At 41.0% G+C, this 25271-nt stretch overlaps 1 protein-coding gene across 8 annotated transcripts in view; it reads left to right on the top strand.

Moving 5' to 3' along the window:
• Window positions 1–25271, top strand: part of PHF20 (PHD finger protein 20) — a 77066-nt gene that overhangs the window by 32755 nt on the left and 19040 nt on the right. For 4 of the 8 annotated variants that reach the window (XM_063404786.1, XM_063404787.1, XM_063404788.1 and 1 more), the window contains 4 exons: window positions 3538–3816; window positions 16832–17005; window positions 20378–20476; window positions 22277–22438. In XM_063404786.1, the coding sequence (XP_063260856.1) occupies window positions 3538–3816; window positions 16832–17005; window positions 20378–20476; window positions 22277–22438 (714 nt within the window). The remainder of the gene's footprint in view (window positions 1–3537; window positions 3817–16831; window positions 17006–20377; window positions 20477–22276; window positions 22439–25271) is intronic. The other 4 variants (XM_063404790.1, XM_063404789.1, XM_063404791.1 and 1 more) reach the window with 3 other exon arrangements.

Raw genomic sequence — 25271 nt, 5'->3', positions numbered from 1 at the left:
TTGAGAGCTGAAATGATGAAACACTTGGTGAGCTCAGGAAAAACAACACAAGATTTCAGGAGAAAGTTAAATGAAACAAGTTATTAGTGAGGACACTGGCTCAGTGGTGTGAAGTGGTCCACACACAAAATGTAAAAACTGTCAACTCAGGCATGTTTGTTACCATGACCTATCATGAAGATAATGCACCAGAGAATATGAGTTTTAGAGAGTTTCAATGTGTTTGATTTAACAGCAAGTGAAGAAATAATTTGATCTTCACTTAATATTTGTTTGGAGACCAGGAAATGGAGAGTGAAGGTCTCCTCATTTTAGCAAGCAATTGTGTGTGGAGGTCTAATGGCTCGAAACTGCAGTAAGGCCAGCTTTAAGTTGGGGAAAATGGGAAGAGTTCTATGTACTGCTGGCTTCTTGGATTGTTTACCAGGGTGTTGCAGGAGATGGCACGGGATGGCCGACCTTCAGTCAACGTACCTTGCAGCTGCCAAATATTCCTGTCCCAGCAGGAATCTTGTCAAAGACAGAATTGGTGATGGGGTAAAAACACCTCTGGTGGACTTGGAAGTTTCACATTGGAAACTATGCATTTTACAGTGAACTTACTGCTAAACATGGTCATAGCTTGACCCTTGGATAACTCAGCCCAGTGAGAAGGGTTGCAGACTGAACGCTGAAGGAATGTTTTTCTCTGTAGTGAAACTTAAAGGGCGCACTGATGTTTGACCATGAGAGTCTGTGTTTAATGTTGTAATGGCTGTCCGGAAAGTATATGAGGAGTTTGAATTTTGATTATGATCATGAGAGAAATAGCAGGTGTCAGTTTACCACTCACTTTCTTCTGTACTCACAGAAAATACCCACCAAGGTTCTCTGTAAAGGCAGGTGCTTGACAATCTGAAGATAATACACCAAATGTGTTTTTATAGAAACCAATTTTAGTGCTATATGTTGTGAGCAAAAATTCTTTTTTGTAAGGATGATAGAGGCCCCTTTAGGTATTTGTCATTTTGTGACAATGTGACAGGATGTCATTTTCAGAGCTCATGGAGCATGGGCTCTCCAGAGGCTCCCTTGGGTGGCAGAGCTTCTTACTGTGCCTGGGTGACAGGGAGTTCTATTGTGCTACTTCTGAAGGAAGCAAATGTAGTGATGGGAATGACTGAAGCATTGTTTCAAGTTTTGTGGAATTGTCTGTATTTTTACTACTCAGAATACATTCCTTTTGCATATTGCAGTAACTTTTTTGTCTGCTTCCTTTCCCTTTGCCCCATGTCTTTGTTGTCCCTGTTTCTAACTTTAGCTAATGCAATCTTTTCCTTTTCTAACTTGTAGCTGATCAGTTAGAAGCCCTTCCCTATATCTTCTCCAGAATCTGTCCAGCTCAGTGGAGGGGAAGTGCTCTGAGCTTGGATGCAGGTTCTCATCCTGACAGTTGTATGATGGTGTAATACTTTCCCTTGTCATCTTCGTAATGTTTTTTTTTTTTTGTTAAGTCTTTGGACCCCGTTACTCCTTTCTGCAGCAGTTGTTTTCCAGCTTCATGTTGGTTATTAAATAGTAACAAGTTCTTAGCATCGGTAGTCCCAAATGGTGGGCTTTTTTTCTTTACGGTCAGGAGAACCTTTCTGTGTTTGCTTTCACTAAACCCACAGGCCATTGCACTAAGCCTTCCTGAAACACTTTTTCATTCTTCCTGAATGCAGCTTTTGATGGTCTGCAGTATTTTGATTTTAGTATTGTCAAACTTCATCATTCTGCAAGTGTGAGTCTGGCTTTGCTGCAGTCTTATGGATGTTCCTGTCAGTATGTTTTAAACATGGCTCTGCCGCAGTGTCTTCCTTCTGGTCATTACTTGTGAAATATCCAAAACTAATGTCTTTCTTTGTACTATTTCCTTCTCCAATTTCACTGCATATTCTTTTTTTTAACCAGCTTGGTGTTGCATATGACTTAATCTTTCCCATGCATCAGGGTGCAATTACTTGTTTTCTCTGTATTTAAGGTTTGTTTGTACATGGTACTTAAAGGCTGGGTGTGCCTCAGAGAGAGCCATCTACGATGCTTCTCTGCAGTGTGACAACCTTTAAGTCTGCTGCTCAGTAACACCATTTTTGTTACTGCATGCTAAAAACTTGGGAACAGGCAGTATGGTGTTTTTACTCCAGCATTGTGTTGACACTGCCTTTAACGCTCCTGTTCAAAGCCTTACTGCACTTACAGAAAATCTTATTCTTGTTTATAGTGTTTCTGGGTACTTTTGTCCCTTGTTTACAGCTATTTCTAGTACAGTATCTTAATTTTCAATAATGTGCTGCATCCCTTCGTGCTGGTCACTGTTGCTGGTCACTGTTGCTGGTCACTGTTGCTGGTCACTGTTGCTGGTCACTGTTGCTGGTCACTGTTGCTGGTCACTGTTGCTGGTCACTGTTGCTGGTCACTGTTGCTGGTCACTGTTGCTGGTCACTGTTGCTGTTAAACACTTCTTTTTTAATCCTAAAAGTCGAAAACTCTTATAAATATGGAAATAACATTGGAGTAGCAGCAAAGCAAATAGAAAATTTATATGTGGAATCTGTTTTTTTGAAATGATACCTCCGTTCCATTGGCTTCTAGCTGGAGAGGGAGTTTTTGATGCTGTTTGTATACTGGTGATGTATAGTTGCCTAGATCTGTTTAGATCTGTTTCCTCATTTTTACCTGTCATCTGTTATATTGAGTACAGATATTGGTGACAGTAATCTGATTTAGCTGAAAGTGTTTGGGAATGTGGGAGTTTTGTATGTTTCTTAGCAAAACCACAGAACTGAAAGTTTCTGAAATTCATCATAGATACAGCCCTGGATTGCACAGCAGTGCTGTGTGGAATAGGTGCCTTAAAATGTTGTTACATTTGAATCTTTAGGCTTGACATGCTTTTTTGAGAAACTAGAGTAACTATAGCTCATAGGGAACATTTTGTAGTAGAAGCAAGCACTTTTGTTTTTCATTGCTGCTTAAAAATTGAAGTAAATGTCAATTTTACTGTGAAAATATTCTGACATACTGCTTCTGTTTTCTTCGGAAGTAACCAGGCTTTGGTGGTGGGACTGTGCATCTAGAAAGCAGGTAGCAAAGTAACTGTAAGCAGAGAAGCATAACTGTTTTCTTGCTTTCACCAAACATAGGAATGATTGTGAACAAATCATCTTTAGTGTTTGGACTTAGGCATGTAATCTTTTTGTGATTCAGTCTTTTATCTTCAGGAGCACTATACAGTGATAGCAGCTGTTGGGCAAGGACTCAGGGAAGCAAAGTACTGTAACTTGTTCATAAAAACAGTGTCATCATGACAGTTTTTATGAGCAGTGTAGGATAGAGTTTTCCCTTTAAAGTTACTGATCTTAAAGGCAGATAAGGCATTAATATTTTATTTTTAGCATTTCATAGCTAATATGTGTGAATGCATGCTTACATATCTTCTTTCTGCTGTTTAAGTTTAGGAAACTGTTTGTAAATATAGCATATGCATGGGGCAATTTATCTGTTTTGTTCTTACAGTAACAAAACCTTGTAGGAGAGCAGATTTTCTTGCATCAAAAAAAGCTGCAGCTGTTGACCAAGATCACAAGTTTAGATGCAAGTTCTTGGACTGTTCAAAATCCTTCCGCAAAGCCAAGTTATTGCATTATCACATGAAATACTTTCATGGAGTGGAGAAGGCTGCAGAATCACAGCAGAACCCTGTAAAAAGAAATATTCAAACCAGATCTTCTCTGGCTTCTGAAAAAGCTAATCAAGAAAGGTCAAAAAGAGGACGGACCACAACTGGTTCACTGTGTAAGTATGGTGCTCATCTCTTTCTTTTTTTAAACAGCAGCAGGCAGGACAGACAGAAAATACCAGAAATAATTTTCTTTTGGGCTGAAGGATTCTCTTTTAGGGCTGTGTCTTAGCATGTTTCTGTGTGGAGAAGAAGCATAATACATGTGTACATCATGTTGTAGAAAGGTATGAAGATGTTCCTTCTAGAAATCAAGATCATGTTCTGGTAGAGATTCTACTGTGCATCTTCTCTTACTTTTCTGGAGCAGTTCACTTGTGTATTAAACCTCTGTTCCCTTTTAAAAACCACAGTTCTTCAGTTTCTGACTTGATTTTTATTTTTTTCTTATGGTTTACAAATAGTATTGGCTGGAGACTTCTGTCCTTTTCTGTATTAGGGAGCAGTTTGGATGCCTCCAGTTCTCTCCTACCTTGTCTTCAGGTTTTGACTTTACTTATATCTGTACTTTACTGCCTTGAAGCACATACCTGGCCGGAAATCCAGTACCAGTTTCTGCAGTATTTACTGTTCTGTGGGATGAAAATTTCTAGTATTTAGCAAGTGCAGTTGTTTCAGCTGTGCTTGAAAAAGATCTTCACACAACAGATGATCAATGAAAGGGATGAAAACTTATTGGTTAGTCAAAAAAAAAAGAATTAAATTTTAACTGCTTTGTAGTCTGCAAAATCACATTCACTTCTGCTTCACCCTTGTTCTCTGAAGCTCTCTCTGCCTGCCCTGACACCAGGCCAGTCTAGGTCTAGTGTGAACTGCACTGGTTGTTGATAACCTGTCCAGACTTGGCTCTTGTGCACTGCAAGTCCATAAAACTAGTAACGTCTTCTGTCTTTTCATTAAGCCGTTTTTATAAAATCTATCTTTCTCCTTGCTGAATTCCATGACTTCTTTTTTTTTTGCAGTTGATCTTTCCTTAGTACTTGGTTTAAGGATTCCAAGTCTTGCAAGTTGCTCACACAGCTCCAGCTCACCACAGCAAGATATATCCTGCCTTATTTTGCTTCATGGCTGTTTTTCCTAGAGTCCAGAAAATTACTTTTCATTTGAGGTGCTACTGTTTGTTCCTAACAAGATGAGTGTGACTTTACATACTGTTACTACATATAAACCCCAAATACTTCTGTATCTTTAAATAATGCAAAGGCATAAGCTTGGATTAGGTAGGGAAAGAGTTCTCTTTAAATGCATTAAGATGTAACGATTAATGATTTGTATGTATTGTATTCTGCATGCAGCTTAATTGAACCCGAGTGTTGCCTGGAGGGACATATCTGAGATTGAAGACTGGCTGCTGACAGCTGCAAAGTGATCAAAACAAGCTTTGTTTTGGCTTTCAATATCCAATCCAATGCCAATGTTGTGGGCTTTTCAATAACCAGACTTCTGTTTGGCTCTTTCAAATGGTGTAATTATGTTTCAGAAGTTGTTCTGTTGTGATTGTCTTGAATACACTGACTAGTGACTCAAGTTCTTGACCCTTCCATTTATCCTTTCTCCCAAGTGCAGGTAATCCCTTGTTGAGCTGAGATGTAACTGTATTTGCTTATTTTAAGCCCTCAGCCCTCTAATTCCATATTTGTGGATGGATGTTTTTCACCTGGATCATTTCCATGATGTGCTTCATAGCAGCTCTCTGCACAGAGCACCTGGCGTGTGCTCACAGCTGCTGAGCATTGCATCAGGGTGGAATGGAGGGCTGTAAAGTTCTGAGGTCACCTTCACTGTTGAAGCCTGCTGTTTTGGAGCTATAGTACATTTTTTCTTAATGACGAAGAGCAAGGTCATTATATATCAGTTATATGTCTGACACTAAGTGCCACTGTTTTCTAACTCAGTGTGTTCTTAATTTCCCTAATTTTTGTTTGGTGATGCTATACAGTCAAAAGCAGAGTTAATGTGGTTCATGAGCTCTTACTACAGTATTTGAAATTCTGTTCTTTTGTCTTAATGGCATGTATAGAAAGCTAGTCTTCTAGGTAAGATTTTGTGTCTATTGAACATTTATGACACCTTTTCAAAAGGCTTTTCAGGAGGTACCACCTAGAGGGAAAGCTTTTGAATCCATAATTCAGTCTCATATATGGTGGGTATACTTTACATCTGTACAATCTTTTTGTGAACAACAATTCCCCTGTTTGAAAAGAACGCGTTTAAATTAATTTACCTTTTCATACAAATATCCTTTTCTAATACTTCACTGTATTAGGTAGATTTTAGTGCTTAAGAAGAGGTGGCAATTTCTAACACATAAAATTTTCAGCAGTCACAATTTTTGTTATTCCATAAACTTGAAAATGCTCTTGCTTTAGGAACTGGGCTGGTTTGAAAGCAAATCCAGTGAGATTCCAAGTCAGAAATACATTTTATTAGAGAGAGAACAAACAACAAGAAAATAAAAATAAAAAATATAAAAAAATATATAAAAAATATAAAAATAATAAATAAAATGTGATATATCCATTCGATGCCATGTTCTCTGGCCCAGGTGTTTATAAGGCTGTTCTTGAAATGGGTTCCACTGTCTGACTCAATTCTCTCAGGGGTGCCATGTCTCCACAGGACTTGGTTTTCCAGGCCCAGGATGGTGTTCTGGGCAGTAGCAAGAGGCACAGGGTAGGTTTCCAGCCATCCAGTGGTGGCTTCCACCATGGTCACTACGTAGCGCTTGCCTTGGCGGGTTTGGAGAAGGGTGATGTAGTCAATTTGCCAGGCTTCCCCATACCTGTACTTCAACCATTGTCTACTGTACCACAGAGGCTTCACCTGCTTGGCCTGCTTGATTGCACTGCAGGTCTCACAGTTGTGGATGACCTGTGAGATGTTGTCCATAGTAAGGTCCGCCCCTCGATCACGGGCCCATCGATATGTTGCATCTCTCCCTTGATGACTAGAAGCATCATGGGCCCAACGAGCCAGGAATAATTCTCCCTTGGGTTGCCAGTCTGGATCCACCTGTGATACTTTCACCTTGGCAGCTTTGTCCACCTGCTTGTTGTTGCGATGCTCTTCATTAGCCCAACTCTTGGATACGTGCTCATCCACGTGTCAAACCTTCACAGTCAGTTTCTCTACCCAGGTGGTGATGTCCTGCCAAATCTCAGTGGCCTAGATGGGCTTCCCTCTGCGCTGCCAGTTGGCCTTTTTCCAGCAGTTCAGCCATCCCCACAGAGCATTAGGCACCATCCAGGAGTCGGTGTAGAGATAGAGCCTTGGCCACTTCTCTCGTTCGGCAATATCCAAAGCCAGCTGGACAGATTTAAGCTCTGCAACCTGACTCCATCCATCTTGTCCCTTGGCAGCTTGTGCAACTCGTTGTGTGGGGCTCCATACTGCAGCTTTCCATGTCTGGTTAGTGCCTACAATTCGACAGAAACCATCAGTAAAGAGCACATATCGTCTTTCAGTTTCCGGTAGCTCATTATATGTTGGGGATGCTTCCTCAGCACGTGTCACTTCCTCTTTTTCTTCTTCAGAGGATAATCCAAAAGTCTCACCTTCAGGTCAGTTTGTTATAATTTCCAGAATCCCAGGGTGATTCGGGTTTCCAGTATGGGCTCACTGTGTAATGATGGCAGTCCATTTGCTCCATGTCACGTCGGTGGCGTGATGTGTGGAAGGAACCTTTCCCTTGAACATCCACCCTAGCACCGGTAGTCGGGGTGCCAGAAGTAGCTGCCTTTCAGTCCCAGTCACTTCTCAGGCAGCTTGATCTCTTTCATAGGCAGCTAAGATTTCTTTCTCCGTGGGAGTGTAGTTGGCTTCACATCCTCTGTGGCTTCGGCTCCAGAATCCCAGTGGTCAACCCCGAGTCTCACCAAGCACCTTCTGCCAAAGGCTCCAGGGCAGACCATGGCTCCTGGCTGCAGAGCAGAGCACGTTCTTCACCTCTGGTCCTGTCTAACTGGGCCAAGGGCTACTGCATGAGCGATCTCCTGCTTGATCTGGGCAAAGGCTTGCTGCTTTTCAGGGCCCCAGTGGAAATCGTTCTTCTTGGGGATAACCAGATAGAGAGGGCTCACAATCTGGCTGTACTCAGGAATGTGCATTCTCCAGAAGCCTATGGCACCCAGGAAAGCTTGTGTTTCCTTCTTGTTGGTTAGTGGGGACATGGTGGTGATCTTGTTGATTACCTCTGTTGGGATCTGTCGATGTCCATCTTGCCACTTTACTCCCAGAAACTGGATCTCTTGAGCTAGTCCGTTAACCTTACTTTACTTAATGGCAAAACCGGCTTTCAGCAGAATCTGGATGATCTTCTCTCCTTTCTCTAAGACTTCTCCTGCTGTGTTCCCTCATACAATGATGTCATCAATATACTGTAGATGTTCAGAAGCCTTGCCCTTTTTCAGTGCAGCCTGGATCAGTCCATGGCAGATGGTGGGGCTGTGCTTCTATACCTGGGGTAATCGGTTCCATGTGTACTGTAGGCCCTTCCAGGTGAAGGCAAACTGGGGCCTGCACTCTGCTGCCAAAGGAATGGAGAAGAAGGCATTGGCAATATCGACGGTTGCGTACCACTTTGCTGCCTTGGATTCCAGCTCGTACTGAAGCTCCAGCATGTCCGGCATGGCAGCGCTCAATGGTGATATGACCTCATTCAAACCACGGTAATCCACCGTCAGTCTCCATTCTCCACTGGACTTACGCACTGGCCATATAGGGCTGTTAAAGGGTGAACGAGCCTTGCTGACCACCCCTTGGTTCTTCAGTTTATGAATCATCTCATGGATAGGAATCACAGAGTCTCTGTCAGTGCGGTATTGCTGACGGTGTACAGTTGCTGTGGCAATTGGCACCTGTTGTTCTTCCACTTTCAGCAGCCCCACAGCAGAGGGGTCATCTGAAAGACCAGGCAAGGTATTCAGTTGCCTGATGTCTTCTCTCTCTACAGCAGCTGTTCTAAAAGCCCAATGATATCCTTTTGGGTCTTTGAAATATCCATTTCTGAGATAGTCTATGCCGAGGATGCATGGGGCCTTTGGGCCAGTCGCGATGGGCTGTTTCTGCCACCCATTCCTGGTTAAAGTCACTTCAGCCTCCAATACAGTCAGCTGCTGGGATCCTCCTGTCACTCCAGAAATAGAAATGGATTCTATTCTATTGATGGCATCGGGGTGCATTGGGAGCCAGTGGCAGCCAAAGCTGTATATTTTTGTGGGTCAGATGTGCCAGGCCATCAGATCCACACAGTCCAAAAGATCCAATTGTCCCTTTCCTCTACCTGGCTAGAGGCAGGGCCCCTCTATTCCTGGTCATGCTGCACGTTGCTCTCTTCCTGTAAATATGTTTCTGAGGTCCCTTCAAGAGGATCAGTCATATCAACATTCCTATACTGTCTGGAGTTCTGTCCACGAGAGACCGGAGCAGCATTAACTCTAGATGAGCTTCTTGTGGTAGGTGTCCCTCTTTTCAGTTCACATACTCGGGCTGCTAAGGAGGAGGTGAGTTTTCCATCCCATTTACTCATGTCTTCTCCATGCTCCCGAAGAAAAGACCAAAGGTTACCTCGTGGAGTGTAGCCTCTCTCCCTGGCTGGGGGACACCTGCTTCTAATGGCAGAGACTCTTGTTGGTTCTGGCAAGATGTGGTAAATTTCTTCCTTAAGTTCCTTTTTCAGTTTCTGATGGCCCTCCTCGATCAAGCTCCTGACTTGCTCAGCCAACAGCTTTGTTTCCACAGATGAGACATGGGTGCAAAAAGGGGCGATGACAGTGTCCTCGTAAATTCTTAGTTTATTGACCAAGGCACCCACCCTGTCCTCACCTTCCCTCCATTGCAGTGTTTCCAGGTTATGGGAGTACGTCCCTGGTCTAAGCTGTACGAATCTCAGCCACATCTGCGATGTGCACTGGACACCATCTGGGCTTTTAGGGAATGTCATCTTTTGAAAAAATGATCTCCAGAACAGCCAATTCTCTCAGGCACCGGCTACCTTTTTCCATTGTGCTCCATTTTCCTTGGTGCACCTGGAGGTCTTCTTTACAAAAGTATCTGTCCTTCACACTTGTTAGCAGTCGCTGCCAGAGGCTGAGAGTTCTTTGGGTTCTCCCAATCCCCTGGTCAATGACCACATCCCGGGACAGCGATCCCAGTTGCCTGGCCTCACTTCTATCCAGAAGGGTGTCATTGGCTGCAGCGTCCCAGATGTGAAGCAGCCAGGTCAGGATGGACTCGTTTGTCTGGCGGGTGAATTCCCTCTGCAGGTCACACAGCTCACCCAGGGATAGAGAGTGAGTGATGATCTCTGGCTCTGTCTCTTCTGCTGGGTGCAATGGTCCTGCTTCATCTTCGTCAGTCACTGTGCGGACTGATTTGCTCTTTGATTTCTTCTTCTGAATGGGGACAACTGCTACCAGTTTAGGCTGTTCCAGTTCGGTGATGGTTTGTGTGGGGATGCTGATGGTGCCTTTGGTTCCTTCCTCTTCTGTGACAGCCTGTGTAGACGTGGATGCTGTTGCTTTGCTTTTGGCGCCTTTCTCTTCTGTGGCAGTCTGTGTGGACATGGATGTTGTTGCTTTGCTTCTTTTTTCCACTTCCTCAAGAAGACACTGCACCATATCACATAGCCCTTTGTTTCTAAGCATGTTGCAGGCCATGCAGAGAAGACAGAGTAGAACCAACAACAACCCTGTGCTGTCCTTGGCATCCAGAGAGAATTCAGTATTTTCAAGAACTGCTGTGTCAGGCCCAAAAGGCTGGAAAAAAATCATTCTTTACTCCTCCCCACAGGGACTAAAGCAAAACCAATGAGACTCCAAGTCAGAAATACAATTTAATAGAGAGAGAACAAACAACAAGAAAGATAAAAATAAAATAAAATAAGATAAATGCAGTAGTACAAAGGACCACTGACAGAGTCAGAATGCAAACCTGACACCCTGTTGGTCAGGGTGTTGGAAGCAGCCCGAAGTCCTCCCGGAGTGACAGTTGTGGCTCTGTTGGAGTAGAGATGATCCTCAAGAAAGGGTCCAGTCGTCCTCTGGGAATCCAGTGGAAACGGCTCCCTGGGTGTTTGGGATTGCAGGTTTTATGCTGGTGGAAAGGCTTTCCTCCTCCTGCTGGGTGGAGCATCTCCCAATGGAATGAGATGATGTTATCAGTCATGTGAGAGGCCTTAAATGGCCCATTCACAGGTGATGTCCCTTGGAGGAGGATGGGTGGAGGAAGAGATAAGGAGGCACTGCCATATCTGGTGTTATCAGGTGTCCCATTAACAGAGGGCATCCGCCCTCTTTCCACCCCTGGAGTTACAAGAGATAAGGAACAATATCTCCCAACCAGCTTTATCAGATGAAGATAGAATACACATTTTTGGTTACATTTTCAACACAAGACAGGAACTTTGTCACACTTACCTCACAAGTTTTATTTTAGACTTCCATGACTCCTTACTCTTTTCTGCTACACATAAAATAAATGGTGGGGTTGTCTGGTACTGAATTTAAAGTGAAAATACTTACTGCTTTTAAAGTTCTAGGAAAATATGCAGTATTCAGAACAGTGGCAAAACCTTTTCTTTGCAGTGCTTAAAATGAAAATTTTAACACACAGAAAAGAAGGTGGTTGTAAGTGGTCTTCAGTGACCATGTTGTGGGATTTGGAAAAGAATAATTTAAATATAGTTGCTTTGCACTGAAATGGAGACCCTGGAATTACAATTTCTGATATGTAAATTGTGCTGCTTGACATTGGAATCAAAGCTTGAGTGAGCTGGAAAGGTTAATGTAGAACTGATTTGAGATGCCTCCCCCTTTTTCCAAAAAGGGATCTTGCTTTTGCAGTGGCAAACTTCACAGATAGATCTCTCAATTCTGTAGTTGCTCTGAACAGAGAGGAAGGAAGGAAATGCCATTGCCTGCAGCTTGTATTTTACATATGCCTTACAGAATATGCCTAAACAGGATGACTAGGACTTCATGACCTATTGGATGTGTTCAAGCAATAACTTTCCCAAATTCATCAGGAAATAGTATGAGATCATTATGATGAGGCAGCTCTTCCCCCAGGTGCCTGTTACAATACTTATCCCCTTGAGTGGCTGCTGCTTTGGTCTTCAGGATAGAATTGTCCTTAAATAGAAGAAGGCAGTTGATTTTGTGTCCCCCTGGGATATAGGAGATGCAGGTATACCTGCCCTCAGCTCTCAGGTTGCCTTACACCTCAGCCAGGTGCATTGCAAAGCCACCTGCAGGTCTCTGAGGAGAATCGAGATCTGTACAAACATATGTGGATGCATAAGCCTAAAAAGCTTTTTGAGTCTGGGCTGCAGATGACTTCAGTGTTGGTCTTAGAGTTGCTTAGGTTTTGTGCAAGTTCACAGTATCCGTAAAAATTTGTCAGTTAGTTACATATTGATTGCTGTAATTAAAAAATGGAGTAGAACTGGATTCTGTGCCCATATGCATTAAGCTTAAGACAGGCTTTTTTCTTTGTAGCCCCTTCTCTTTTGCTGCAGACTTAGTTTACTGTTGAAGTACATCATCCCATACTGTTACTTGTGCCCTGCAGACACTGTAAACAATTTTCTCTGAGGGTACCAGTTTTCTCTTTCGGATATGTCGGTCTGTCCATGTTATTTTTTATAAAGTGCCTGCAAAAGGTTATTCTTAGTAAAGATTGTTGTTTCCTGACTTAGACCATTCCAATGGCATGAGGCATAGAATAGGTTCATTTCTTTCTTTGTACCTGCAAGTCATAATTTTGACATCTTGACTTGGAGTTTTTCTGGATTGGTGACTTTTATCTTTTTAGTAAAATCTATTTGTTTGCATATTTCCTAACATGTAGTTCATGTCTTTATGCTGAACATATTTTCTGAAATTGGAAAGTCAGACTTGAGCGCTTGCACAGCCGATTTGCCCCCACATCATACCCTGGTGAAGCTCTGTATTTGCTGGATGCTGAAGATTTCTCAGGAGACACAAACCTTGTGAACAGGTAGGGGAGTTGATAACACACATGCACAGAAGTGCCATCTGAGGTGATTGGTGTGCTTTTAATGCTCCTAGTAACTACTTAATACTCTTGTCAGCACAGCTGTACTGACAGCAACCTAGGACATAGTTTAGCTCTTCTCAGGAGTTTTGGTCATAACAGAAGCTGAACTCAGTTTTGGGACTTCAAAAACACTGTAAAGTATTAGATTTCGATTTGGGGTGTAGGTGTAGAACAGTAGCCACAGTCTGGCAACTTGCTGCCACTCTTGGCTCTCCTGTGTTCCTTGCCATAAGGAGGAAGATTAAAGTACGGACCTGCAATTTGTAGTTTGGATACTGTAAGAAAATATGTCCCTACTGTGGAGTCCTTCAAGAAGGAAAAAATGTTTTGTCAGTGGGTTTAAATTATTTTACGTAACCTTGTTTATAGAAAATTCTGCCTACTCAAAGTTAATTACCGTATGTCCTATTAGTGTATAAATGACTCCATGCATGAATTCTTTACATGAATGCATGTGAGCAAAAATAGGTACTTTGACTTTATTTGTGTTACTGATGAGAGCTGAATTGTGTGCAGGTGGGATTGGGAAACTTGTTTTGACATCTTAAAACATTTGGTTGTCATTAAAAGCTGTTCACAGGGAAACCTCTAGCCTGTTGTGTAGTGGTTGTCAGGTTAATCCTTTGAGAAATTTTCCTGTTTCCTCTTGATTCTGACTGACTGATGCCTCTGCTAGGCAGTGGAATGTGAATGATGATCTACTAATACAGGTTTTTCTCCTTGCAGTAGGGGAAGATCTGCATCAACATCCTCTTCATCTGCATAACTGCCAATTGTATTTGGCTTATCATGACAATACTGCATTTGGTATCTGGGGGGTGGCTGTAAGTCAAGACGAAACACTGTCTTTCAGTTCTTGAAAGTACCACTGGAAGTTCTCAGCAAATGATCTCTAAGCTGTGGATGGTAACTTTGTCTGATTTACATCCTTGGGAGGAATGTCTCTGCTTCCGATGAATGCTGAGTTAACTTCTTACCTGGGGTCCTACATCAGGGTTCCAGGGTACAGAAAGCTACTGCGTTGTCTGTCACTATACCTCGATGTGCTTAGTTGTAAGTTCTCTAAAGCTCTGTCTGTGTGGTTTCTGCGTGGTTGAAGTAATTTCATATTTCAGGTCTATATGTGTTAGTTTCTAAGGTCCTTCACAGCTTCTGGGTCAGCTCTTCGTATGACAGAGGATACTTCTTCCAGGCTTAGGGGAGAGAGGCCTGAAAGAAATCCATGGAGGAAGGCTGGAGGCAGTTAATCAGCAATCCTGTTTGCCTCCAGTATCTTGTGAACATACACCTCTTGTTCCTGTTAGGGGTATTCATTGTCATCTGAGCTGGAAGCTAATCTGCTCTGATGTTTAATCACAACTTTACTGTTCAAGAACAATGAAAGTGTCATTGCCCAGGGTGTCATGAGGTTTTTCATGCCTGTTATTTTCCTGAGGTGGGACACAGGTGTATGTGTCTTCATGAGGCCTGCACAAGCAGCTTTAGGAAACATGCAGGGATCCCTTGTGTACTTCTCATAGGAGTCTCTCAGTGTGATCCTGCTGTTGCAGCAGCCTCACAACCCAGTCATCCTGTGACTGGGTGGAAGCAGAGAAGTAGGAAACCTTCTGAAGGGTTAAGGGGGGCTTGGGGAGACCAGAGAATGGAAGCAGGTGGCACATTCTGCAGCTGGTATGAATGCAGAAAATCCGAATGTGAGAAACGTGCCAGTTTTAAAGCCACATGCCTAAATATAATGTCTTAGTTGTGGTTCTTACAAATAACTGTTTTTTGTTCTTTAGGGAATGATTTTGTAAACTGACCTGTCTGAGTTACACTTCCAAATGAGGAAGAAAAAGGACACTTTAGTGTGGAGGGCTTGTAAGTTTGCATCTCCATGGCATGAGTTTCAACATCTGCTGTCCCAGAAGTTTAGGATAAATTTCCAGGTTTTTAACCTCATCTTCCCAAATTTAATCACAACTTCTAAAGTATATTTCAGAATGCTCAGAGATCTTGTAGACCCTCTGAACTTTCCTGTCAATGGAACAAAGATATTTCAAAATGTGGTGTGTTTGTGTCAGTTACTGGAAAAAAAAAAAGCATCTGTGTATGAGTGCCTTGACCCCTCCCCCAGGACAGTGTTATGGTTAGCTGAGAAATCTTACAGAAGTATATTAACCTGTGTAAAAGACAGGATGTATTCTTGGCAAAAATCTCCTTGAAATTAAGTCTTGCAAAGCTACAAAAACCCAGTGGACATAAAATACAATTTTGTTTCCACCAAGAGCCTGTGTTCACCTGTGTCAGTCCACAGGAAATGCCTTGTGCAGAAAATAGGACTTTTCACCCTGTACTGAAACACACATTTGCATTTCGTAAAGTTTGTTAGGGTACTGGTCTTCCCAAAGAGATTATGTAGTACCTGAATCTTATTTCTCAGCTACTGTGTATCATGGGAAAAAGTTTTCTTCTGTTTTTGTCATCTGAACTGATGATCTCTTGACCTATAGTCATGGAAGTCCTCAGAGGAGCAGGAAGTCAAAATAGACATGACTTCAAAAAGTAAATAAAGACACAAGCACAAAAAATCCAACCAAACAAAAAAATTATCACACAACCTCTTTCTACTTATCCCTGCAAGAGAACTTAGCCATGTTGCAAATGGAAGGTCATACACATACCATGGTGTTTTATTAAGGAGCGTTTTCTGCTTTAGCAGTTCTTTGTGGACAAAACCATCTACTTTCTTGAGGGCAACGTGCACCCAGTGAAAGGCAGCATTGAGTTGCCTGTCTTGACAAAAGGCACCTTTTAGAGAGTCTTGTGTGGCAGTTGGGTTTTGGTTTGTTTCTGTCTTTTGTGGCTGCTGTAGAGCACTAGGTTAGGTGAGTAGAAGATAAATTTGGTTGTGGAATAGTTGCAAGTAGCTTTTCTTTTTTGTTTGGATTTTTTTCCCCTTAAGTTCTAACTTCCTAGAGAGAGAGGACCAGGGAAAATGCCATAAGATTTCTGCATCTTGGAGTTTCTTTTGCCTGAAGAGATCCACATGATTCTGAAAGCTCTACAACCACATGTCTTAATGTGCCTACTTCTTCAACTTGAAATGTTGATTAGGGCAGGGTGCTTGATCTAATTTCTTTTCCTAAGTGTACTCTCTGAGATTCTTTCCCTTCCCTTTTCAGTTGCTCTCAGGTTCTGCTCACAGTTGTTTTGTTAAAGATGTCTAAGTGTGGCAAGTTAATCTTCAGAGTAGAAAGAAGTTGCCTTTCTTATCCTCTAGCTTTTGAGATGTGCGTGATGATAGAACTGGATGTATTTGATAAATGTCAGCAACCTGTCATCTTGGGTACTGGGTCTCATTGACCAAGATACTTGATGTAATACTCCGAAATGACAATGCACTGGTCTTGTTTAGTCTGCTGTCCTACCTGCCCTGCAGTTTTAGCTTTTATCACCTTCACTGCTCTTTTTCTGTGTCCAGGAGTCTTTCAGGAGTTGCTACTTCCAGTTAGGAGGATGAAACTGTTTGACTTAAATAAAAAATGAAAGCTCAGGTGAAGCCATGTCTGCATCTTGTGATTTTTTTGAAGTTTAGGTAGTGATTCTGAATTCTTACACCTCATTCTTGATTGAAACACAGTTATTTCAGTGGTATGTATTTAAAAACTGTTCTTTCTTGTATGTGCAGAGCTGCTTAATGCCACTTCTGTGTGTGTTACAAAGCACACTTTTGAGAACTAGCTGTGGTTCCTCTAATTAAACTTCTCTTTTCATCTTCTCACAAAATCACAGTTTTTCTGGAAAAATAGAGCCTTGGGGAATGTATGGACATCCCCTGTTTCTTTTTGAAAGAGAAGCCCCTCTACGAAAGCATTGGGCAGGTTTTAGCCTTTTAGTCAGAGCTAGGACTGAGCTGAGCAATGTCTGATCAGAAACGTTCCACATGGACTGCCAGAGCTGCTGCTGCTGCTGAAATAGACCTACTTTGGAAAGTATTTAAAGCTTTGGACTTGGTCTTTGTTCTCTTTGTAGATGCTCCTCTACACATAGCCCTCAGGAGTACCCCATATAGAGATGAAAAAGTAGAAAAAAGAAGAACTTCAACTCCTGTAAGCACGTTAAATAGTCACCGACATTCTATTAGAGACCAAACCAAGAGCCACATAGCAAGAGCACTGCGGAGGCCTCGGGAAAGAGTTCAACATGGTACGGCTTTTGGTTTAACATGGACAGTTAAATGTGGAAAAGTCTTGGGAAAGTGTTAAACACTGTAAGAAACTGATAATATTCTGTATACCTTCATTTAGAGAGAGTAATTTTGTATAAATTTACGGAATGAAACGTAAGCAGTGTTTTTTCATTGTCCTTTTGTAGGTTTTCATGCTATCTGCACTGGGGTTTATTCTTCCCAGTCAGTTGGTAATATTTAGAAGATGTAAAAAGTACTAAAGTATTAAATGAAAAGGTTGTAGGTCTTAATTCTGTTCAACTTTTGACTGTCCAAATCATCAAATGTTTTAAGTAATACTGTACTTACTTACATATCTAAACTTAAAAGAGGGAGGTGGTGGTGGGCATGAGGCATGATGACCTAGGGTGGTTTATTTTGTAGGGTTTTCTTTTTTAGTAGCATTTGACCACTTCTGGTAGTCAACAATTGCTACTAGATACCTCTTAAGAACTTCACAACTTTGACGATTCAGTGGTATCATGTAAACTCTCTTTATACTGAAACGTACTGTAGTATAGGTGGGTAACAGCCAAATGGGATGGGAGAATGTATATATGCACACACGCTTACAGAAACAACACATATATTTTAATATTTTGTATGTATATAAATAATTTCCAGCATACTTGTAGATCACTATATCACCACTTTCCTTCAGATGTTGGTAAGAGCTTGAGTCACAATGATGAGGAAAACAAATTAAAAAATCTGAGGTTAGGCTATTGTATCTATGACAGATGGTCTGTGTCCTGGAGATCACCTCCTTAGCTGCCTGTTGTTCTGTTGATCATAGCAGACAGACAGTACTTAGCATCTTGTTTGTTCTTGGTATCTCTCACTGCCCTCCCTTGTAGGAAGGTCAGAATGAGATCCATCAGTATCTCCTCACTGTTCCTCACTCAGTGGGACGTGTCCTATGTGCAAGTGCACATTTTGAGATTATAATGAATTTTCACAGTGGTGGTGTGATGGAGGATGGTGAGCACTCATCCCAGTTCTTACGAGTCTCTGCCATCCAAGGAAGTTGAAATACTTCATTTAAAAAAAACCAACAAACCAAACAAACAAACAAAACAAAAAAAACCCACAAAAAACCCCACAAAACAAAAACAAAACACATTTTAAAATGTGGCTGTTTTGTGTTTAATTTTTAGGATTTTGTTTTTCAGTTTGTCTTTCTGTTTGATCATGTGAATTTATGAGGATGCTTCTAACCTAGACAAGTCTCTATCTGGTCTTACGCCAGTGAAAATTCATTACATTTCAGAGCACTTAGGAGAAACAGCTTTAGACAGCAAGGTTCTTCAGTACCTGTTTTTTTGGAAGACTCTGGTATAATACTTGAATACTTGTTCTTTGAAGATTTTTTTCAGGGAAACATGCTTTAACTCTGTTGTGCATTTCAGAAGATAGCTGCACAAAAAATTTGAAATGCATAGATTTTTTTTCAGATTTTAAGACGCATGGGGAAAGTTAAGGGGACAAAGTAGATAAAGTGACAGTTTCTTTCATACTTGTCTTGGGTATGTTGATAGTGGTTGAGGAAGCTTACCTTGTACCCTTGGATATCTTGAAACAAATGCAGCAATCTGGTCTTGTGAATTTCAGTTTTCAAATAAAAAGGAAAATTTTCCTACCTCTGTCAAGCTCAGTTATTCTCTCTTTGCCCTTCTGGAAGAATAAAATGGTAGAACTTCCTTTCATCCCTGTGAGCAGAGAGAAGAGAATGATACCAAGAGGATCCTGACCGTTGAAAGAATGGGAGATGAGTAGAGAGGAAAATAAGAATGAAGGTGGAAGCACTCTGTTTCACACTTAAATATGAACATTTTCTTTTCCTGTTTTTTGGTCTGGTTTGGTTTTTTTAACACCCCTCAACACCCATGGACAGGTGGAAGAAGGTGACTTCTGTGCTGTCACTCCTGCTACCTTTGAAGGCCAGCTGATTGGTGTGGCCATGTAGGTGAGCACACGGAGATGCCTTTGCTAACCTCATGCTAAGAGTGGCACAGAAGTGGCAGAGTAGCAGGAAATCTTTGAGGACTGAGAGGGATGGAGAGGTGCAGAACTATAGAGTCTCCTGAGGACAAACTATTGAGCATGTCTCCTGCATGCTTATCAGAGCTGATTAAACATGACTGTGATTTGCAGTTTCTCAGCGAACTGTTTGTGCCATAGATACGCGGCCGATGAATTGGGGGGTTTACTTTTGACACATATGAAAGAGGTTGACATTGCTGGTATTGCTGGTTTGCTTCATAAAGGCTACAGACAACAGGATTCTCAAAATGCTTTGTGCAGGTGAAGATTTCTTACAGTATGGAGTGTCTTCAAGTGCTTATTCAGATCTCTATCATCCGACATTGAAATAGGTTTCTGAATGCGACAGTGGCTCAATCAGCCAATCACTTAGAGAGCAGAGCTATTTTGAGATACAAGGCATCCTTCTGTAATAGGTGTTGATTACATCTCTGAGTCAGGATAATTTACTTAAGGCACTGTGTTAGTATCTAGAAATTCTGCTGTTGAGACCTGAATCTGAAAATCTGAAAGACAGGCTGCAACCAATCATTGGAGTCTGGAAAGCAGGGATTTGTGTACATGACCTTGCAACTGGGTTATACTGAGCTGTGCATGCTCTGGAAGCATCCTTTGGGTTTGTTTGACTTGATTGACAGCTGTCAGTCATTCAATAATTATGTTGTGGGTTTAGTCCCATAAAAACAGGATGGAAAACAGATGTTGAGAGATTAGTAGTTAAAGCCAGCTGAACCAGTTACTCCATTTTCAATATCAATGAAGTATTTGATTGGGGAACTGAACTGAAGTTTGGGGTGTTGGGGTTTTGCTCTATTACAATGCTAGTGAAATGTCCAGTCATAATAATTTAGAAAGTGGAAGTAACAAATACCTCCGTCTTTTTTATGATCTCTGAAGCATGTAAATAATAAATGAGCACTGCTGTACCTTTGGTTTCTCCCACATGATGCTTATATTTTGTTATGGGACAGTCAAATTAGGACTTAAAATAGATCATTACAATTGTGAGATGGCGAGTTCTTACAAATCAATTTTCTTCTTCGTTGGTTTGTTTGTTTGCTTGGTTTTGGTTTGGTTTGTTTTTTGGTGGTGGTGGTTTTTTTGTTGTTTAGAGTTTTTTTGTTTTGTTGTTTATTTGTTTGTTTTTGGTTTTGTGATTTTTTGTTTTGTTTTATTGGGTTTGTTTTTTTTTTTTTCAGTGAACTGGCCTTGATTGTCCAAAGAAATGGTGGAGGCTTTTAAGAAAATTACAAAGTAGAGTAAATGTATATATATTTAAACTAATTTGGAATTTTGTCTAATTTCAGCTGTTAAAGGACATGAGAAGAACAAAGAAAAAAAATCCAAAGACTATGGAAGATCCAAGTCAAAGAAAAAGAAAAAAAAGAAAAAGAGGTCTAAGACTGGTAAAGCTCATTTTTCTTCCATAGATGGAACTTGCTTCATTGTTTTGTTACCTCAAAAAATTCACTTTAGATCACTTAAGAGCAGGCATTGCAGTTCAGACTTCTTTCTTCATTTAGCTTTTATTTTATTAAGTGACTGATTTTAAATTGTGATTGGCAAGATAATCTATTTCCTGGTTAAGCTTCATCATAAATGCTGGATGGTGGCTTGTAGTTGTGCTTCTAAGTAGGCACAGAATGAATATCACTCCCAAATGAATGGCAGTCTCTAAATCAGACTTTTCCTTAATAAGTGTGCTTCTATGTAAGCTTCTCCGAATTAAGAGGGTGCAGATGCCCTGTGTACAGGCTGTTCTCAGTTATGTTAGTTCTGGGGCTGCTTTATGAATGCTGGAGTTTGGAAACTTTGAGTCCTTTTTTTCGGCTGTTAACCCTGTTATTTCTTACACCTTCACTTGGTGGGGAGAAGGCGTTAACAATAAACCCAGTTAAACCTGTCACAGCCTTTATTGCTTTCTTAAAGAAATTAATCTTTTTTTCTGGAGCGGTTAAGTAAAAATCAGATTTAAAGTCTACTCAAGCTGTGTCCCTCCTTCATGTCTCATAACATGTCTTTGCACTACATTAAAAATGGCTATAGTAGCAACATGTCTTCTCTGTTGGTTTCATCTGTGGAGGCCTGGGAATGCTTTCCTTGGGCTACTTCAAGCTTTGAACATGAAGTAGAGGTCCAGATGTTAGAAGTAATGGATTCTTCACTGCTGAAAATGCAGCTGATTATGGAAATTTCTTGGGTGAAACATTTAAGGATCAAATGTGACAACTTTCTCTGCTATTGATGGAGGTGCAGCATACTTCAATATGCTAGACATGATTTGTGAAAGTAGATCTCCCTGAGGAGGAGTTTCTGAGATAGAAAGTACCATACTTCTCTGGTTTCTGCCATGAGTAGGGCAAGCTGTCAAGAGAGTGGATGGGAAGAACCATAGGCCAAGTGACTTAGAATTGTACTGAAACAAGTAATTTTAATGAGTTTCTGATTGTATGGTTCTCACAAGTATAATGATAATGTGCAAAATGCAGTTTGTAGATTTATGCACCAGTAGTCCCCATGAGCTGCTTGTCAGTCTGTCCTTAGGTTTTAAGATGCTGCATGCCTTTGTTTGATTTGACCTTATGATAATTCAGTCCAGGAACAGTGAAGACTTTTTCCAGATAACTGGAGGGTGCTACTTGTAATTTCAGGCAGCCTTGATTTATATCCAGTGTAGGCCTCACAGAGGTTCAAGGTTTTCTTCACACACTCCTGATCTGGGCTTGTCCACCTGTGCATTCTGTTCTATATGTAGACTAGGAAAATGAGTGCTTTCTGTCTATTTTGAAGTCTGAGATTAGGGAATGTGTGTAGCCTGTGTGAGTTACAAAGGGTTGTGAGGGGAGTTCTCCAGCTAGCAGTGCTTGTGTCGAAGTGCCTGTAAAGCAAAAGTATTTGTACGCCTTACTCGGCCTGAAGAATAGTTGGCCTGGAGAGGCTGGTCACTTACACCTTTCTCACTTCTCTCAGCAGTAAACAGTGACTGAGCGGCATAAAATTGTCTGGTTCAGACAATACCTTCCTTACCTCTGGAAAGCTGGCACATCTTCCAGCAGCATCTTGCAGTCCCAGAACTCCAGCATGCTGGGAAATGGCTCAATGAGTTAAGACATTCCTACTGTGGGCATGCATGCATGGTGCTGTTTCTTCTGTTAACTTTTCTTGACCATAGATTTTTAATGATAACATTTACTACAATTTTACAGGGTATTCAGACATTGGGGAGAACACAGATATGTCACAAGAGCTTTCATCTGAAAAATCAGTTCTCACAAAGTGTAATTCTTCGAGTAAATCATCTGCTCACCCAAGTACATTGCTGCACTGCACTGATTCTGGACAGCACAAGGGAAAATCAAAAGTAAATGGTGAGATGACTCTCCTCTATGGCTTTCTGGTTCTGTCTTTCATTACCAGTAAATATGTCAACAGCACTAACATACTTGAAAACTGGTTCTTATTGTGTAAATTCAGCTATTCAGAGCTGTATGTATTTCGTTCCCCCTGCTTGACAAGACTGGACCCAGTTCATTTACCAGAGCTTGATGTTGCTGCTTTTTACTTTGACTTTACACTTTTATATACACTTCAAGACTGTTGCCCTTATTTCAGAAATCATACTCATTTTGCAGGTTTTTTCCAGTGCCTTATTAACTCTTAAAATAACTGTTTTCCAACTTAATGATTAAATTTTTTGCATTTCCAAAGGTTTCTACAAAGTAAGAACTCCTTCAGAGTTAAAAATGGGTGCTTTGCAAGTTTGTTGTGTTCAAGATACCACTAGGTGTGGTGATGTGTAGTTGTATAGATACAGAATGATACATTGTTATAATGATTTTCTGAGCTTCATAATGAAAAGCTCTTGAGTAGCTGTTAATTGGTGTCTTCATAGTACTTCATACTCAGAACCCATAAGAATCTGGCTGCTGTGTACAAGCTTTCATAATTCTTAATATCTTGGTCTATGTTACTATTTACTGTTACAGTAAAAAAGCTGGTACAGTAAAAAAGATAAACACTTGTTTTTTCTTGTCTTAAAACTCACAAATTTAAAGGAAATAGGAAATGTATGACAGCTTGATTATATACAAGAATCTTAAATTCCTTTTTGTACAGATATGCTGTTGAGAACATTTTTATTTGCATAACTTTGATTGTTATTAGACAAAAGTAAAATTTAACTTCAGTTAAATTCCCCTTTATAGGCCAAACAGGAAACATTAAAAACTACAGAAGTGCAGATGGTGATAACGTCTTGAAACGTTTTGCAAGTCTGAGCAAAAAGGAACAGTTTAGCAACACAGTTGCTCAGACCTCTTTTGATCAGTTCATAGATATTGAAAGTGGTGGAAAATACCAGAAATTATTTCATTTCATCCTTTTCGGAATTGTTTTGTTCTTTTTTGCATCTACAGGACTTGTGCCTAGACAAGCAAGATCTGGTGTAAATAAAAGTGAAACTTTCCTGTAATATGGAAGTGTAGTGTGCCTACTACTACCGTCACTTCCACAGTACTTTGGGAAAGAGTATCCTAGTTCAGAGGTGGAATAGAACTTTTAAATATGAAAATAAACTATTGTGTTGGGTTCTCATCCCTTTTAATTTGACAATACGTGTTTCTCTAAAAGATACAGTTTATCTCAGACTGGTGGTTCTGTCTTTGGCATTCTGTGATTCTGTGAGCTAAATGATGACAGTAGTTATACCCACTGTAGGCAAGAGCCCACCATCTTACTTAAGACTAAAATTTTTACCTTCCATTCCCATCTAATTCATTAAATTATTTTCAAATAATTAAATACCTCATCTTCTTCCTCTGACCCTCCCATTCTATCCCCAAGGAAGGTGCAGACATTACTTTAATATTACTGAGGTAAGATTCTCAATTTAGCATGCTGTTCACTTAAATTTTTCTTGGCAGTTTTAATAAATCTAGGATGCACTGATGCTTTAGCTAAGTAGTGTGGGTGCATTCTGGAAGAATACGTTGTGCAGTGCACTGCCTGTGAGTTTATAAATGCATCCTAAACAGAAGACTAAATGAAAAAAATGATTTCTGAATCAGGTTGAAATTCTGTGTTGGACTCAGTATTTCTGTCATGGAAACATCACTTCGTGAGATGGAGTGGTTCATAAAACAGAAGACTCTTGCCTCTTTTTGAGACCTCTACACTAGGAGTGCCAGGTCACAATTCTGTACAAATTGCAGCAACTGGCATGAGTCCTATTTTAGTGTACAAGCCTTCTTTTGTTGTTTATAGTTTTGTCTGAAGAGACTTCGTGCCTTTGGTTTGAGACACTCTATGTGGACAGTACAGTTTTAATGACAGAAGCTGTTAAGTTAGAGTATTTCGAAGGAGCCACTAATGAGACTGTAAAACTTCATTATGCAGTGTCCTGGTTTAGGGCAAATTTGTGAGAGAACCCCTGAATGGGGTCCCTCAGAGAAGCAAACCCAAATGGCCCCTTAACCCAACCGGTCCAGGAAAAGAACTTCCTTGGAGAAAAGCGGAAAAAACTATTTATTTAACTAACAAAGTGCCCACAAGCATAAAGAGGGAATAATATGAAACAGTAAAATCTTTTGTTATTCTGAAGTGAGATGGTAAATTCAGAAAGTCCTTGCTGTGGGTAGCTCAGCTCGCGCAGTCTCTTATCAGTTCCTCCAGTGCTGGAAAAATGCTGTCCTGGGCCCTGGGGGGCACAGGTGGGAGATCTGGGTGTCTCTCTGGGTTTTTCAGTCCAGGACAGCTTGTCTGTACCTCAGACGAGCACAGTCCAGGAGCAGGAATGCAGAGGAGTGAATGCTGTTTTCAAAACAAACTCTGCATGTCTTCTTTCTCTCCCTTCACTATCAGAACTAGTCTCACAGTAGTGATTCTCTGTCTCCAGGATCCTGCTTCATGCTCCTCAAGGTTGCTCCTCCATGATGATTCCCCCTTACCAGCTAACTCCCTCTTTTATCTCAATGATCTTTATTGGATATAGCTGTTACTCATCGGGGGCAAGGCTGTGTTGGTTAATTAACACAGCTGTTATTTATCAGGGGTTACTTAGTCTTAAAGGTACAGAACTTAACATAGAGCATAAACAGAACAGACAGTTGGGGATACAAGCATCAAAAAGTCACCCCAGGACATGTAGTAACCTTCAACAAACTGTTAAAATTGTGATATTCCTGAAATTACACTGTGAACTCA

The sequence above is a fragment of the Prinia subflava genome, chromosome 8 (assembly GCF_021018805.1).
Source record: "Prinia subflava isolate CZ2003 ecotype Zambia chromosome 8, Cam_Psub_1.2, whole genome shotgun sequence".
NCBI lineage: Eukaryota > Metazoa > Chordata > Aves > Passeriformes > Cisticolidae > Prinia > Prinia subflava.
Note: the sequence above shows the minus strand (reverse complement) of the source record. Positions and strands in the feature narration are given on the sequence as shown.